The sequence below is a fragment of the Culex pipiens genome, chromosome 1, assembly GCF_016801865.2.
Source record: "Culex pipiens pallens isolate TS chromosome 1, TS_CPP_V2, whole genome shotgun sequence".
Classification (NCBI taxonomy): Eukaryota; Metazoa; Arthropoda; class Insecta; order Diptera; family Culicidae; genus Culex; species Culex pipiens.
In genome coordinates this window covers 23,652,400-23,668,226 of record NC_068937.1, presented here as the reverse complement: position 1 = coordinate 23,668,226, position 15,827 = coordinate 23,652,400, and the positions used below count along the sequence as shown (strand labels likewise).

The 15,827-nt window shown below is 34.1% G+C and overlaps 1 protein-coding gene across 4 annotated transcripts in view; it reads right to left on the bottom strand.

Annotated features, from left to right (window-relative positions):
• Positions 1–1,787: 1,787 nt before the first annotated feature.
• Positions 1,788–15,827, bottom strand: part of LOC120414508 (PH and SEC7 domain-containing protein) — a 162,114-nt gene continuing 148,074 nt past the window's right edge. For 3 of the 4 annotated variants that reach the window (XM_039575710.2, XM_039575712.2, XM_039575713.1), the window contains 6 exons: positions 14,404–14,621; positions 13,877–14,127; positions 13,661–13,810; positions 9,043–9,180; positions 8,629–8,978; positions 1,788–2,947 (listed from right to left, as the gene is read on the bottom strand). In XM_039575710.2, coding sequence (XP_039431644.1) covers positions 2,920–2,947; positions 8,629–8,978; positions 9,043–9,180; positions 13,661–13,810; positions 13,877–14,127; positions 14,404–14,621 — 1,135 coding nt within the window. In that variant the 3' untranslated portion in view covers positions 1,788–2,919. The remainder of the gene's footprint in view (positions 2,948–8,628; positions 8,979–9,042; positions 9,181–13,660; positions 13,811–13,876; positions 14,128–14,403; positions 14,622–15,827) is intronic. The other variant, XM_052706835.1, reaches the window with a different exon arrangement.

Here is a 15,827-nt window from a genome sequence, read left to right as displayed (position 1 = left end):
TTAGGCGTTTCGATCACACAAGCAGAAGATACATGCAGAAAGAAAGAAAAACAAACGAAAAAACACGTTTATAACCTTTAAAAGGAATTCTTTTTTTCGATTTAGAAAAATTGCATTTTTTATTCTCTTTTCTCTAAATTGAGCGCTGGGAGAGAAAAAAACGAGAGCGCGCGAGAGAGAGAGAGGTCAAAGTAGGCCTCACTACAGAGTTAGGCGGCTTGCTTAGAGCCTTCGACTTGTTTGTTTTAAGGTTTTATGTGTGTTGGTATGGTTGCTACGATCATTTGGCGCCCAACAGTTGGCAGCACTTGTTGCTCTCTTAAAAGTTACGCTCATATTCCGTTGCGTTATCGTTATTTTTGTTTGTTTCTTATTTTGTTGTGGAATTCATCTTTTGTATGAAGATTTTTGATCTAACTTGTTTACTTTTAACAAACGTCAAATTCATGTTGGATTGTTTGATCGGAATAATAAAAATTTAAATATTTAAGTTTTTAAAAATTAAAATATTTAAAAAATTTAAAAATTTAAATATTTTTAAAATATAAATATTAAAAATATAAAAATTAAAAAATTTCATTATTTGAAAATTCAAATATTTAAAAATTTAATTATTTTAATACGCAAATATATAAAAATTTAAAAATTTAAAAACTCAAATATTACGAAATTTAAATATTGCAAAATGTAAAATTTCAATATTTAAATTTAAATATAATTAAATTGATAAATAATTTAATTTCTGCATATTAAAATTTTGAAATATTTTAATATTTGAATTTTTTGAATATTTAAAAGGAGTTGGCTTAATTTTTTAAATATTTCAATTATTAAATATTTAAATTTTTAAATATTTCAATATTTTTATATTTCAATTTTAAAAAATTTCAGTTTTTCAAATTTAAAATTTTCGAACATAATTTTTTATATTTCAATTTTTTAATAATTTAATTTTTTAATAATTCATTTTTTAAATATTTCAGTTTTTCAATTTTAAAATTTTCGAATAATAATTTTTTTTATATTTCAATTTTTTAATGATTTAATTTTTTAATAATTCATTTTTTAAATATTTCAGTTTTTCAATTTTAAAATTGTCTAAATTAAAATTTTTAAATATATAAATTTTTAAATATATACATTTTTAAATATTTAAATTTTTAAATTTTTAAATATTTCAATTTTTGAATATTCAAAATTCAAATATTTTAACTTTTAAATATTTGAATTATTAAATATTAACTTTTATTCAAATTTTAAATACGTGAACTTTTTAATATTAAGATTTTAAAATATTTAAGTTATGAAATTTAAATTTTTCAATATTTAAATTTTGAAATATTTTAATTTTTAAATATTTAAATTTTTGAATTAAATATTCAAAAATTCAATTTTTAAATATTTAAATTTTTAAATATTTAAATTTTTGAATATATAATTTTTTTAATATTTAAATTTTTAAATATTTAAATTTCGAAACATTAAAATTTTGAAATATTTTAATTGGTAAATAATCAAATTTTGAAATATTTAAATTTTTGGATATTTACATTTTAAAATATTTAAATTTTAAAATATTTAATTTTTGAAATATCTAAAAATTTAAATATTTAAATTACAAATTTAAAAATTTAAATGTCTCAATTAAAAAATTAAAAAAATCAAATGAATAACGTTTGCTAAGAGAAAAAAGTAACTTCAAAATGCTTCATACAAAAGAAATTTTGGGGAAGGGAGACATTCGATTTTCAGGATTGTGCTAACTATTTATTCTGTATTGTTTGTAATTTTTAGTAAAAGTTTTCTACATTTTTTCCTCGATACAAACTGCGCCCACCTTCAGAAGGCGGCTCTAGTCTATTGTTTTGGGTGTTTTATTCCACGCAACGTTGTGTTTTCAAGTGTACGATTTTTCTCTCCGCTAAATCAAATGCCATTTTCGTCTAGTGTTTTGCTTCCTAGTTTATTTCTTTGTTAATAAAATTTACAACAAGTACGAAGATTACACCGGCTTTCGTAGTTTCTTTCCGCAGTGCTTTTCTGTATCAAATCAGCCAAAAATGTGAAGGAAACAAGAGTTCACGCACACTTACTCACTCAATCGCTCACGCGCATTCTTCACACAGCGCTCTCACGCACACTCACTCGAAAAGCGCAAATCGAGCGCGCGCGCACGCGCGATTTGGTTATATTGGTGCGCACTATCCTCACATTCTCCTAGCCTACTGTGTGTTTGTATGTGTATATATATATTAAATGGTAGTTTCCAATCTTCATCGATCAAGAAGTAAAGCGCCATCTTTTTATCAGTGTTGAAATCTCGTTTTGACAGATCGATTTTTTTTGTTAAAAGTAAACAAACATTGCGTAACCATAGAAAATCATGGTTTCTTTTTAATATCTCGAACTTTTTTCGAAATTTGGAAAATTGTTGACTGTTCCGGAAGTGGGAAAAACAGAACAAACGAAAACATTGAGGAAATCGTGTTGTTTCTCTCTCTCACACACGGGGAAGCCTTTGGATTGGACAAAAAAACACGTAACACAAATCGTCTCGCTCTCTCTGTCTGTCTACAAACATTCACGTAACACATCCGACCATACTCACACGCTCTGCCGGCACTTGGGACTGGTGGCGCCGCCGCCGACATCGGTTCCGGGCACGTGGCCACCGGCGCCGATGACCGTGGTGGGGATCAGGAGATAGGAGAGGGATCGCAGCGTTGCGCTCACTGCGGCCAGTACGGTTGGGCAACATGACGAGGTGTTGGCGGTGGCGGTGGCGCCGGCCGGGGCCATGTCCCCGAGCGGACCCAGCTCCAGCGGTTCCAGCGGACTCGAGGGGTACAGGACGGGGGCGTGGTAATGGTAATGGTCATGATCGCGGTAAAAGGCAGTTGTGATGTACAGGGAGTCGTCTCAGGTTTTAAACTTTCTACTTTCGGGCCTAGAAGTGAGAGAGGGAGAGAAAGAGAGAGGGTTTCGAAACGATGAAAATGTGGTCGCGGATCGCGCATAGGTTCTTCTCTATACTACACCGACACCGAGAGCAAAGGCACACACACACCGGAACCACAAAAGCTGGAAAGTGAAGGGTTGTTTTGTACAGGTTTAGTGAGGTTATGTTCCAATTGGTTGATATAACCTTGAAGAAGCCATTTTTGTTGGCCGAAACGTCAAAATCGAAAACATAACCTCACTTAAAAGGCTAGAAACTTAAGATTGTTTAAAAATTTAGTGAGGTTATGTCAAAACTTCCTTAACCTAACCTCAAAGAAGGCTTCGTTGTGAGCCGAAACGTCAAAATCAAAAACATAACCTCACTAAAAGTTACACCAAAAGCAAAAAGGTTTAGTGCGAGACATCTACTTTACCGACCGTACCAAGAATACCAGAGATTCCCAATCGCATGCATAACTCCAGGGGGGTGGCCAAACCTAACCTCAAGTTCATTCCAACTAGTCAACGCAAAGTCACACTAATCTTATCAAATCCCGTAAACTTTTATGGCCCCTCTCCCCATATCAAATGAGGCCTGTAAATTGGTTGACGAAAAGGGCAGCTATTTTGGCTTTACGGTGTTTTTTTCTTCTTCGATATCGCGAGATATCGTTCGTCCCCAAGACCAAAAATAAGTCAAGTGCAATATATTTTCTAGGTAAGATGCCGATATCGGGCGCAAGATAAGCGCAATTGGGCGCACATGAATACGACGGTGGTGGCGTAATCGAGTTGTTTGCGGGGTTTTTGATTGGGGATCCTGAAGTTAGAACTTATGTAATGTCTACACAGTTTATAGAGAAGTTAAAAATCATACAACTGGCGAAACAAAAGCGTAACGCTAAAGTGAAAGATTTCAAACGATAGCCACCTTGACTTAATTCAATCATTTTTGATAGTTTTGCCACTAACAAGAAGCGCGAAACCTTTTTTTTTGTTTTGGTATCACTTTAAAACTTTTCAAGATTTTTAAGATTTTTCAAAAATTTAATAAAAAAACAAACAGTTTACAGTTTTAATTTTGAATTTTTGAAATGTAAGTTCAGATGGAAATTTACAATCAAAATCCATCGATTTTTGTTCAACTAGTCAAGTGGCCGAAAAAAGTTACGACCTTTTTAAAAACTCAACTGAGATTTGACATTTGCCGGTCTATAAAAGAAGGTCAATTTTCGAAGGACGCTCATTTGAAATCTGGACGCCGAAGAGAGCACAACTCGTGTTTGCAGGCTGCCAGGGTGGTCACTCAAATGCCATTTTCGAATTCCCGACTTTTGCAAGCCTCAAATAATAGGAATTTCTTATCCAAAAAATCGAAAACTTCTATCAATATCAATCAACGATCAAACTAAACTGTCGGTTTTGTTAAAAATATAATTTTAAAAACAAATTTGAGCAGTTCTCTCAGATTTCGAACATTCGATTGTTTTATGTATTTTTTAAACCAACTGAAACTTTTTTGGTGCCTTCGGTATGCCCAAAGAAGCTTTTTGCATCATTAGTTTGTCCATATAATTTTCCATACAAATTTGGCAGCTGTCCATACAAAAATTATGCACGAAAATTCAAAAATCTTTATCTTGTGAAGGATTTTTTTGATCGATTTGGTGTCTTCGGCAAAGTTGTAGGGTTGGATACAGACTACACTGAATAAATATAATACACTGTAAAAAAATGTTTTGCTGATTTTTTTATTTAACTTAAATTCGAAATATTGGTCGCAAAAATTTTCTATTTCATTTTTCGATATAAAATCAAATTTGCAATCAAAAAGTACTTTAGTGAAATTTTGATAAGAGGCACCGTTTTCAAGTTAAGGCCATTTTTAGGTAACTTTTTTTTGAAAATAGTCACAGTTTTTATTTTTTTTTAATTAGTGCACATGTTTGCCCACTTTTGAAAACATATTAAAAAAATATATATTTAAAAGCAGCAACAAAGAGAAATTCAATTGTTTTTAATAGAAAGAGAAAAGGAATGGCAAAAAGTTAAAAAAATATAAGAATTTTAAACTTTACATTAAGACAGCTTTATTCTTTCAAAACAGATTCATAATGTTTAGGAATTAATTAGAATTTTCTCTATCAAGTTTCCTGTTTAATTTTGTGGATTTTGATTATTAAATTTAGAAATAAGTATTCATTTATCAGGTTCTGTTTTTTTATGTTTCCTCCAACTGTTGTTTTATGTTTCAACCAATCAAACCAAAACCAAAACATGTTGTAATGCCTTAAATTCAAAACATATTGCATCATTTAGCCATTTTTGAATTTCTTTTATTTTTCGTCATTCCGGTTAAGTCTAAGGCATAGACTCGTTTTACTTTTTTAATATTCTCTACGAAATCGGCAGATTTCGACCATTAATTTTTTTGTAATTTTAAATTTGACTTAAACTTTGTGGGGCCTTCCCTATAACCAAAGAAGCGATTTGTTCCAAAAATTCGATGTGACGCCCATTTGAAATGTTAGTCTCGGTTCCAAAAAAAATGAAAATATTTTTTTCGAAAAAATCATAAAATTTAACAAATGTTTTTTTTTGTAACATTGAAAATTGAACCTTTAGTTGCTGAGATATTAGCTTTAGAAAATGTGGCAATGTTTGGATGAGGGCAAAAAAACGAAAAACGGGATTTTTAAAAATAAAAATCAAACTTTAATTACTTTTCGATTGCAAATTTGATTTTACATAAAAAAAAAGTCACAAAAATTGTTTTGATTAAAATTTATATTTCTACAGAAAAAAATATCATTTATCGTTCTCTATAGTTCAAAAGTTGCGGTTTTTCGTCCCTAAAACATATCTAAAAAATCTAGCAATTAAAAAAAATACAAATTTTGGGAAATAGTTTTTTTTTTGTAAAAAAAGTAAAATTTCAAAACCGGCAATTTCTTTTTCTTTGCAGCAGTTCCCCACGAAAACAGCATGATTTGAAAAAAAAGTTGTCCGATCGGGCTCAAAAATTTTCTGGGGCTTTCTTGGCCGAAATAATTAGACCTGTATTTTTCTGTTTGCCCATTAGGGTGACCTACGCCGTGTTAGGGTGGCCCGAAAATGGCAATTTTCGTCGTTTTTGCAAAAAAAGAAACACATTTTTCAAAAAAAAAAAAATCATAACTCCGCACCATTTCAACCGATTTTAGATGTGTTAAGCGCAAACGAAAATGTATTGGATAGGCTTTAAGGAAAAATAGCTAAAAAAAATTACAAATATCTAGCCTAGCATTTGAAAAGGTCAAATGCAAACTTAAAATGCTCGTTTGAAGGACCTATGCCTTAAAAATATTGTTATCAGATTAGTCGAAAAATTTTACATAACATATAAAAAAAAGTCAGGGGTATTAAAAAAACACCCAAAAAGCAACAACTGAAAATTTGTTTGAGGCTTTGTAGTTATAACCCGGAAAGTTCTATAGATTTCTAAATTGAGTGAATTGCCCAAATTTTGATTGAATTTGGGAACCAAATGATTTTGGACAATATGAGTATCAAACTTCATGATTTTCAAAGCTTAGTACGAAAATTTAACACATGATTCAACCTGACCACGTCACAGATTGCTCTCGGTGTTCCGGGAAGGGAACACATGTTGGGGCCGTAGCATTTCGAACAATAAGGTTATCGTCATCAGGGGTGTCATTGGGTCTAGGGGTTTGATATTGGGTCATACAAAAATGTTGAAATTTGTATAACCTAATCTCATGATTTTCAAAAATAATTGACAAACCTCAACTTTTGACCACACCCTAGAAGCTCCTGGTGCCCCGGGGGAAGTTCCGAAAAAAGGGAAAATTTCCAAACCGAGTCATTTCGAACGATATGGATATCATACTTTATGATTTTTAATAATAATTTAGAAAATTGACAATCCACAATTATTTACCACAATCCAGATCGCTCTAGGTGCACCGGAGGATGTTCCGATAAATGAACAATTGTTGAAGCATTTTGAACAATATTGGTGTCAATCTTCATGATTTTCAATAATAAAAGTAAAAAAAATAATTTCATGATTTTCAATAAGTAAGAAAATTAATATTCCGCAATTATTGACCAAACTCTATTGTGCTCAGAGTGCCCCGGGGGATGTGCCGTCAAGGGGACAATTCCGGAACTGATTAATTTTGAATGATACGGGTATAAAACACACCCCAGATTGCTCCGGTTGCCCCGGGGGATGTTCCGATAAATGGACAAATGTTGAAACCGTAGCATTTTTCAAACTTCAATGAAAAGTAAGGAATTCTGGAATTCCCATGGAATGTTCCGATCAAGGTTCGAAGTCGGCCCGGGTGCCCGGGAGATGTCCCGATCGAGCTTCGATTCCGGAACCATAAAAATTTGGTCGATATGGGTATCAAACTTCACGATTTTCAAAGCTCAGCACGAAAATTGACAATTTAAAGTTGGTCCGGATGCCCCGGGGGATGTTTCGATCAAGGTTCAACCATATCATTTTGAGCAAGCTTAACGCAAAAACTGACAATTTAAAGTTGGTTTTTGTACTCCAAGGATGTTCCGTTGAAGGTTCGAATCCGGAACCATGTAATTTTGTTCAATATGGATATCAAACTTCATGCTTTTTTATGTAAAAAAGAAAATTGACAATTTGAAGTTGATCCGGATGCCCCGGGGGATGTTCCGTTCGAGTCAAACTGGAACCATATAAATTTGTCAATTGAGCTTCGATTCCGGACCCATATAAATTTGGTCAATATCGGTATCAAACTTCATGATTTTTATGCTAAAAAGATAGTTGACAAAATGAAGTTGGTCCGGGTGCCCCGGGGGATGTTCCGCATCAAGGTTCAACTATATCATTTTGAGCAAGCTTAACGCAAAAACTGTCAATTTTAAGTCGGTTCAAAACGAAAATAGACTATTTTAAGTCGGTCCAGGACAACAGCACAAATTGGTCAAGATGCCCCAGTGGAAGTTCCGGTAGGTAGAAAATCGTGATTACAGTGAACGAAATAAGAAAGGGTAGAACTAACCTAAAACATAAAGCACAAATACACAGCATAGAATACAGTGAAAGATAATACGCACAATTACACCAACACCATTTAAATTATACCACACATACCACAGACAAAACTAATATCTACAAATAAATCACACATTTACGACATTTTGGCATTCTTTTTTTTATCATATCTGTTTCGTTTCTTAACCCTAGTTAGCACTCGCCCTCAACGCATTTCTTCGACATCAACGAAAACCGCGAGTAAAGGCTCAAGTTAGGTGCTAATTTATGTGTGTTTTTAAAAAACTAGTCAACAAGCGCTACAATTACGAGAATACGCTAAATAGCTACAGAGATATAGAAGGTGTGATAGAGCGATAGTTTCTCAATACATAGTAGTGATAACAATAGATTTTACTGGGACAGGACAGGGAGGACTCAAGCTGCTCTAGAAAGGGAAAGGACAACCTTGCTGTTTCACGCGGAAGAGCAGCGCAGCTGCTGTGCGAGCGAAAGCAATATTTCAGGAGAGAAAGTGAGTGAGAGAGTGAGCTTCGGCATCAGCGCAATCCTACACCACACACGCGGAAAAAACGCCCATCACCCGTCAGCCAAGATCTTGCTGCGCTTCGGAGCGATAGATTGCCGCCCGGTAACTGTACCTGTTGGAGGCACTGCTGCTGCTGCTGCTGGTCGTGGTGGTCACCGTCGTCACCGCCGCACCACTGTTGTTGGCCGCCAACGGTTGCTGCTGGATGATGCCTTGGTTCACGCCTGCGCTTCCAAAGCCAACTCCAATGCCGCCACCGTTTCCGCCGCCACTGACCGGGGAGGAATTTTGTCGATTCCGGGCCAGAATCTCGTCCTGCTCCATCAGCAGACCGGCGCCCAGGTCCAGGCCGGCTCCGGGGTCGCCGCCAACGCCCATCGTCAGCAGGTTCTCAAAGTCGAGCGCCTGGTCCGAGTTCATGCGCGAGCTCAGCAGGTAGTAGTACGTCTTGTAGCGTTTTAGCTGTAGAAGAAAAAAACCCGAATAAATAAAAATGTTTAAAGAGAAGTTGAACAATTGAACCCACCTCGTACTGCAGATAAGCCTCTTTTTCTTTGTAGTTTTGCAGCGCCAGGCCCTTGGTCGGAATGGTGGACCGCTTGTGGTCGGCGAGCAGGTTGTCCAGCTTGTTAACCTGGTCCTCGTGCGAGGCGAGCTGTTCGCGCTGGAAAAGAGACGAAAAACATTGAAAAAAGATTATATTATTTTGAAAATATCATTTTTATATTTTAAATTATAATATTAGCAATAAATAATTCAAATTCGCAAAAACCCGCAAAAGTTGATCCAGGACTCATTTGAAGACACTTTTTGTCAGGTAATGGCTTGGAGAACTAGCCTTCCCTACTTTATAGGGAAAGGTCCACCATATTGATTCCACGACTCGATTTTTTAAAACCAATTTTTAAGAAAATGTCGTAACTTTAAAGTGTTCTGGAAGATAGCAAACAAACTGTTAAGTTCAGAAATCAAATTAAGTTGATCAGAAGTTTGTAATCGCGAAAATACGTAATCCCCGACTCCCGACAGTTTTAAGAAAAACGCCATATCCGAAGTTCAGTTTCATCGTATTACATCGTTCGTTCTTTGTCATTTTGGTTATGCCTCTGACATTACCACTGCATCGTTTATACGATTAACCCTCTAAAGCCCATGGTTACTCCAGAGCACCACTAATTTTTGTCTTAAAAATTAAATTTCTCTGCAACCATGCATTTTTTCAACCTAGTTTAACCTGCGTTAGTTTATATAGAATGTTAACTTATAACCGTGAAAATGTCATCCAATTTGGTCGATCTAGTTACGAGTAATGGTGAAAAACGTAAAAAGCTCTGGGCGGGAGGGGTTAACTAAATTAAAAAATTGAGCATTTATTTTTTTTTATTTTGAAACATATAGTATCACACAAATGCTTAACGCAAAATAACAGTTATGTAACTATCATGCCTTAAAATAAAAAAATGTGTTAATTATTACACTGCCCATTAAAATATGAATGCAAAAATAAACGTTGAAGTTTGAACAAAATTATATGGTTGAGTATTACCTCATTTTTGATGTAATTTTACCTAAATATATGAGCATAAATAAAGTTACACACTAAAAGATGTAAATTTACAATTTTTCAAGATCAAACAGCGTAGCTTGACGAGCCTACAAGCATTTTCAACTTAGTCCAGTTTTTTTTTTGTAAAATACTGAATTTTTTTTATGAAAATATGCTACAAATTTTCATAATTTTCAAGATGAATATTTCATCGTTTGATGAAAATTTAAATGAAATACGGTTTTTTTTGTAAAATTTTTATTATTTTTGCCAAAAACTCTAAAAAGTTAACATGCATACAAAAATTCACATCGTTTTCAAATCGTCGCCATCGTGCTAACTTGTCGTACGTGCATTTTGGGCCAAATTGAGTTAAGAACGCCATTTTGTGCAGCTCACAATGCCTCACCTTTTGACCTTCACAGATCCCCAAAATTCGATTTCAATCCTGAGATATTCAACAAAAACCGAAAAAACTCCGTGCATTTTTGTCACTTTACATATGAAAGTAGTTTCAATCTTGTCGTGCTATCTTGTCACTCCATGAAAATTGATGTAAGTGCGACAAAAGGCCAAAGGGATTTCAGGCCAGGAAAGTCAGGATGCGTTTGTCGCACGTACAAGCTAGACTACCGTAAACATTTGTTATTATAACTCGGGACTCCAGCAACCAACTTCAACCAAACTTTGGGACAATGCACAGAATGGTCAGCCAAACAAAACGTGTTTGTTATTGTTTACATTGCGTGCTCTCGTTTTTGAATATTCAAGGTCAAACATTAAAACGCGTTTTTCTCGGAACGTCAAAATGGCGGGTGCGACAAGATAGCACGACGACGTCGAAATAATGAAAATTTGGGTATTTTCACGAAATACAATATTTTGTGAAAATGTGAGTATTTTGTTTCAAATACTCTACAACAGAATTTCGCATCGTTTGAAACTCATACCGTCATCAGGGGTGACATTGGGTCTGAGGAGTGAGATCGGGTCTTATAAAAATGCTTGAATTTGTATGATCCTATCTCACCCCCAGACCCAATGTCACCCCAATGTTTTGATGACGGTATCAATAAATTCAAAATTGGAGTGTTTTCATAAAATTTGGTATTTTGTGAAAATTTAAGTATTTTAAAAAATCTAATTAAGTAAAAATGAACATAAAATTGTGCATCGCTTTATACCCAAATTGCAAATTTGGAAAATTTTATTAATTCGATGAAATACAATATTTTGTGTAAATTTGAGTATTTTACAAAAAAAAACTTGAACAAAGTGAAAATGCATACAAAATTTCGCATCGTTTGATTCGTACATCGAAATTCTGAAAATTTGAGTATTTTTTTAAAATACAATTTTTGTATAAATGTGAGTATTTTGTTCCAAAATCTCTACAACAGTGAAAATGTATCACAAAATTTCGCATCGTTTAATAATAATATTGAATAATAAAAATTAGGCTTTCTTTTTTTGAAAATTTGAGTATTTTACACAAAAAAATCCAATCAAGTGAAAATGCATACAAAATTATGCATCATTTGATACCGACATTGTAAATTATGAAAATTTTAGTATTTTCACGAATTACTATATTTTGTAAAAAAAATGTTTACCATCACATAAACTCTACAACAGGGAAAAAGCATACAAAATTTCACATTGTTCAGTAACCATGATGAAATTTATGAAATTTGGAAAGTTTTTTTTTCATTCAAAACTGTATTTTGTGAAAATTTAAGTATTTTAAAACAAAAAAAACTCAAATGAGGTTTGCAAACAAAATTTTGCAGTGTTCAATACCCATATTGAACAAAATAAAAAATTGAGAACTTGCATAAAATAAAGTACTTTGTAAAAATAGTATTTATGAATTACGTTATTTTGCAAAAAAAATAATAATACTTAAACTTCAAAGTTTAAAGCTTTTAAAGTTTAACAGGATTTGGTTTCAATACTAAGCTTATATTTTATTTTTATTTTTTTACTAAGTTTATATTACACAAAAAAATTTCGTTATTGTTATTGAAAGATATGACAGATTTTGTTACCAAACCTCGACCATTTTATCATTAACAAAAAAATTCAAAACTGGTTTATTTGGCTTACCGTAATGTGCATTGCACAGTGGTCCAGATCGCAAAATTAAGTAGAAAATGGATTTCCCGAAAAATGGTGAACATTTGGAGCTTTGGTGTCTTCAGAAGAGTTGTTGCAAATAGAAAGGGGCAACTTTTGATTTGGTAGAAAATTAGGGCGGTTCACGATTAGGGTGATTTTGAAAATCTAACTTTTCAGGAATATTTTTGGGAATTTTTTCGACTTCTAAAAACTGATAATTGATAATTTTACATGGAAACCCAAAATATGACCAAAAATCGATTTGTTGACAATTTGGCTCAATTTTGAGGGCAGATTCAGATTCAGTGGGCAAAATTACGTGGAAAAACATATATTTGGAAAATTTTCGAATTTCGTTAGGGTGGTCCCATAAGTGTTTCCCTTGAAAATTAGACTTTTTCAAATGAAGATATCTCGAGTTTAAAGAAAAACACCCCTGAGATTTTTTCAGTGTTTGTAGTGCTGGATCTCCTCTTTCAAATGCAACCTGGCGCTTAAAATTTGGCTTGCGCCTTTTCGAAATATTTAAGTTTTAAATTTGCATCTTTTTTACCTTAAAATGGTTGTAACTTTTGACCCTTAAGTCCAAATTGATATGTCAAATAAGAAAAATGTTCGTTTTTCAGAGTCCTTAAAGTGCCCCGAACATAACTTTTATCTAAAACTTAACCCTGAATTGTCACATTCAAAAAACTGATTTTTGAAGGTTTGCTCAGATCCTTTCTATAAATCTGGTCGTAGAAGGCGTAGATTACGAGATAAAATTTTGGTGTCTTCGACAAAGTTTCATGAAATGGCAAGCCTAACAAGTTTTTAGAAGTCGAAAAAATTCCCAAAAATATTCCTGAAAAGTTAGATTTTCAAAATCACCCTAATCGTGAACCACCCTAATTTTCAACCAAATCAAAAGTTGCCCCTTTCTATTTGCAACAACTCTTCTGAAGACACCAAAGCACCAAATGTTCACCATTTTTCGGCAAATCCATTTTCCACTTAATTTTGCGATCTGGACCACTGTGCATTGTCCCAAAATTTGATTGAATTTGGCTTCAATAATTTGAATATTGGGATTAAAATTAATTGATTTTGGAGACAGAAAATTATATTTTTGAGTGGTCTAATTTTCTAATGTTTTTACTTTTGGAAAAAAAATGTGACTTGAAATTTCACAAAAACTTAAAAAAATGTTTTATTTATTACTCTCGATTTATGCATCCACTGACCCCTCGGGCATTTGGGTTTGTTTTTGTTTTATGGCGTTTGTCTGCTTTTGAAGTTGGCGGGCACAGCCCAGTTATCGAGCGCGCAGTGTAAATGCAGCCCAGTTACCGAACAAGTATTGTATTTTTTCTCAAAAGATGCAGATTATGTAACAGACATGACCAATATGACAAATAACTTTTCGAGAATAATAAAAAATTATGGATAAGGAGAAATTAACCAGATTGTTTACTCAAGGCCAAACATAGTTTTTACTCACCAGCAGCAGCTTGGTGTGCGTGCAGGGCAGCAGCGGCCGCTGGAAGCGCTTCTGGCTGCCGACGCCACCCTCGAGCGGGGGCGCCGAAAACGACGCGCACACAAAGTTGATCGTGTCGATCCACGACTGCAGCTCCTTCGAATCGCTCGTCTGAAAGTCGAATCAATTTGAGAGTTATCTTTGTCAAGGGGAAACGTGAATCTGATGGGTTCCAACCTGGAACAGGTACTCGCTCTGGTCCGCCGTCTGCAGCCGGAACACGTGCTGCTTTTTGGTGTAATCGCTGGCCTTGGTCGCGAGCGCGTGATGAATCCGGATCGCGTTGTGCACATTGTCCGACATCTGGTTCTTCCGGAAGCCGTGCTCGTCCTTGTGCAGGTAGAGCACGAGATCCCGCAGCGTGCAGTAGAACATCTTCCACGAGCGCTTGCCGAACGGCGCTGCAACGAGAAACGCGGAACAACAACCTGCGTCATAGGCGTGACTGTGGCGTGGGCGTGGTCGGACGGATCTTCGTCTCTCCAACAAACACGGGGTGCAGATTAGTATTTTAGTGCATGCAACTGTCAACAAACGACTTCTACTTTTACTTTACTTTCTACTAGGGATCATTCGTTAATTTTTGTTATTTTAGTTTGGTTTTTGGAAAAAATAAAAAGATTAGAAAGAAAGAAGGAATTCAAAGGGGAGCAACCAAAATTCTACTGTACTCCGGCGTCCAGGTTGGCATTCCTGGGACTTACTCTTCTTGTAGTTCGTCTCGTAGCAGCACTTGCGCATCACGTAGCCCTTCTTGTACTCGATCGCCGCCGGCTGGGGCGGATCTAGGAACGGGTTCGGGCCGACGGGTGGCCCTTGGAGGCTGCCACCGGTTCCGCCGCCGACGCCGCCCGCGTTCATGGCATCGTTGCGCCCGTTGCCGCCGGCGCCGAGCTTCTGCTGGTCGGGCGAGTCGTCGTCACTGTTGGGGAAAAAGAGAAAGATTTTTAAATCGTGAGATGATTTGAGGAAACATTGAAATCTAAACGTTCTTATTACAGAATATAATTCAATTTCTCGTTTTTTTTAGTATTTAGTTAAAATATTTAAAAAAATATAATATTTTTTTGAAAGTTCAAGTACAGTACTTGTTCGGTAACTGGGCGCTCGATAACTGGCCCCATTTAAAAAACAGATAAATGTCCAAAACAATAAAGAATAAAATAATCGAGGGGTCAGTGGATGCAGAAATGAAAATCAACAAATAAAAATTATTTTTTAGGTTTTCATAAAATTTCTTATTATTTTTTGTTTGGAAATTATTTTTTGTTAGGAAAATATAATGCCCTCGTCATTTTTCGATCAGAACAGTTAGTAAGCAGCATTCGGTACCTGGGTCATGCTCTCAGCCCAATTACCGAACAAGTACTGTGTATCAAAAAATGGTACAGTCCAAATTCAGTTTTCAAATTAAGTTTCTAAGGAACTTCGAAGAATGAAACCATGAAGAAAACGTTTTTTTCAAGTTTTCTAACTTTTACCATCAAATTCAAATTTTGCGACCCCACTGATTGGATGTTACATTGCCAAGTGTATTTTCTCAATATTTCATCATCGCCATTTTGGTCGCCATCTTGGATTAAAAACAACTAGACTGTATTTTGTGAAAAAAAAAGTTAATTCGAACGTTATTTATCGATCTACCATCGACAAATTACAACTGATGAAAAACTCGACATTTTTAAAATTCAAAGATTTAACAAAGTCAAAAGCTTGAACATTCAAAAATAAAATTTTATAAGCCTATAATTTTAATGTTAAAAAAAAATTCAAACGTTTTGAATTTCAGAATCTCAGTATCTAGGAATTTCAAAGCACCAATTTTTTAAAAAATTGAAAACCAAAATAAATAAAATTTTAAAAATTTCAAGTATCAGAACTTTAAGTTTTCTTTAAATTTCGGAAAGTTCTTTTGTTTAAATTTTAAAATTTATAATTATTAATTTTTTTTATTTTAAATACTGCATTTTTTTCTAATTTTTAAGGTATTCAAAGCTTTGACATTTCCAAAAGAAATAAAATTAATGCTATTTTATTTTTTTTAAATTTATATTTTTTTGAATTTTATAATGTTTAAAATTTTGAAAATTGATCAAAACTTCATATTTTTATATATTTTTTATTTTTT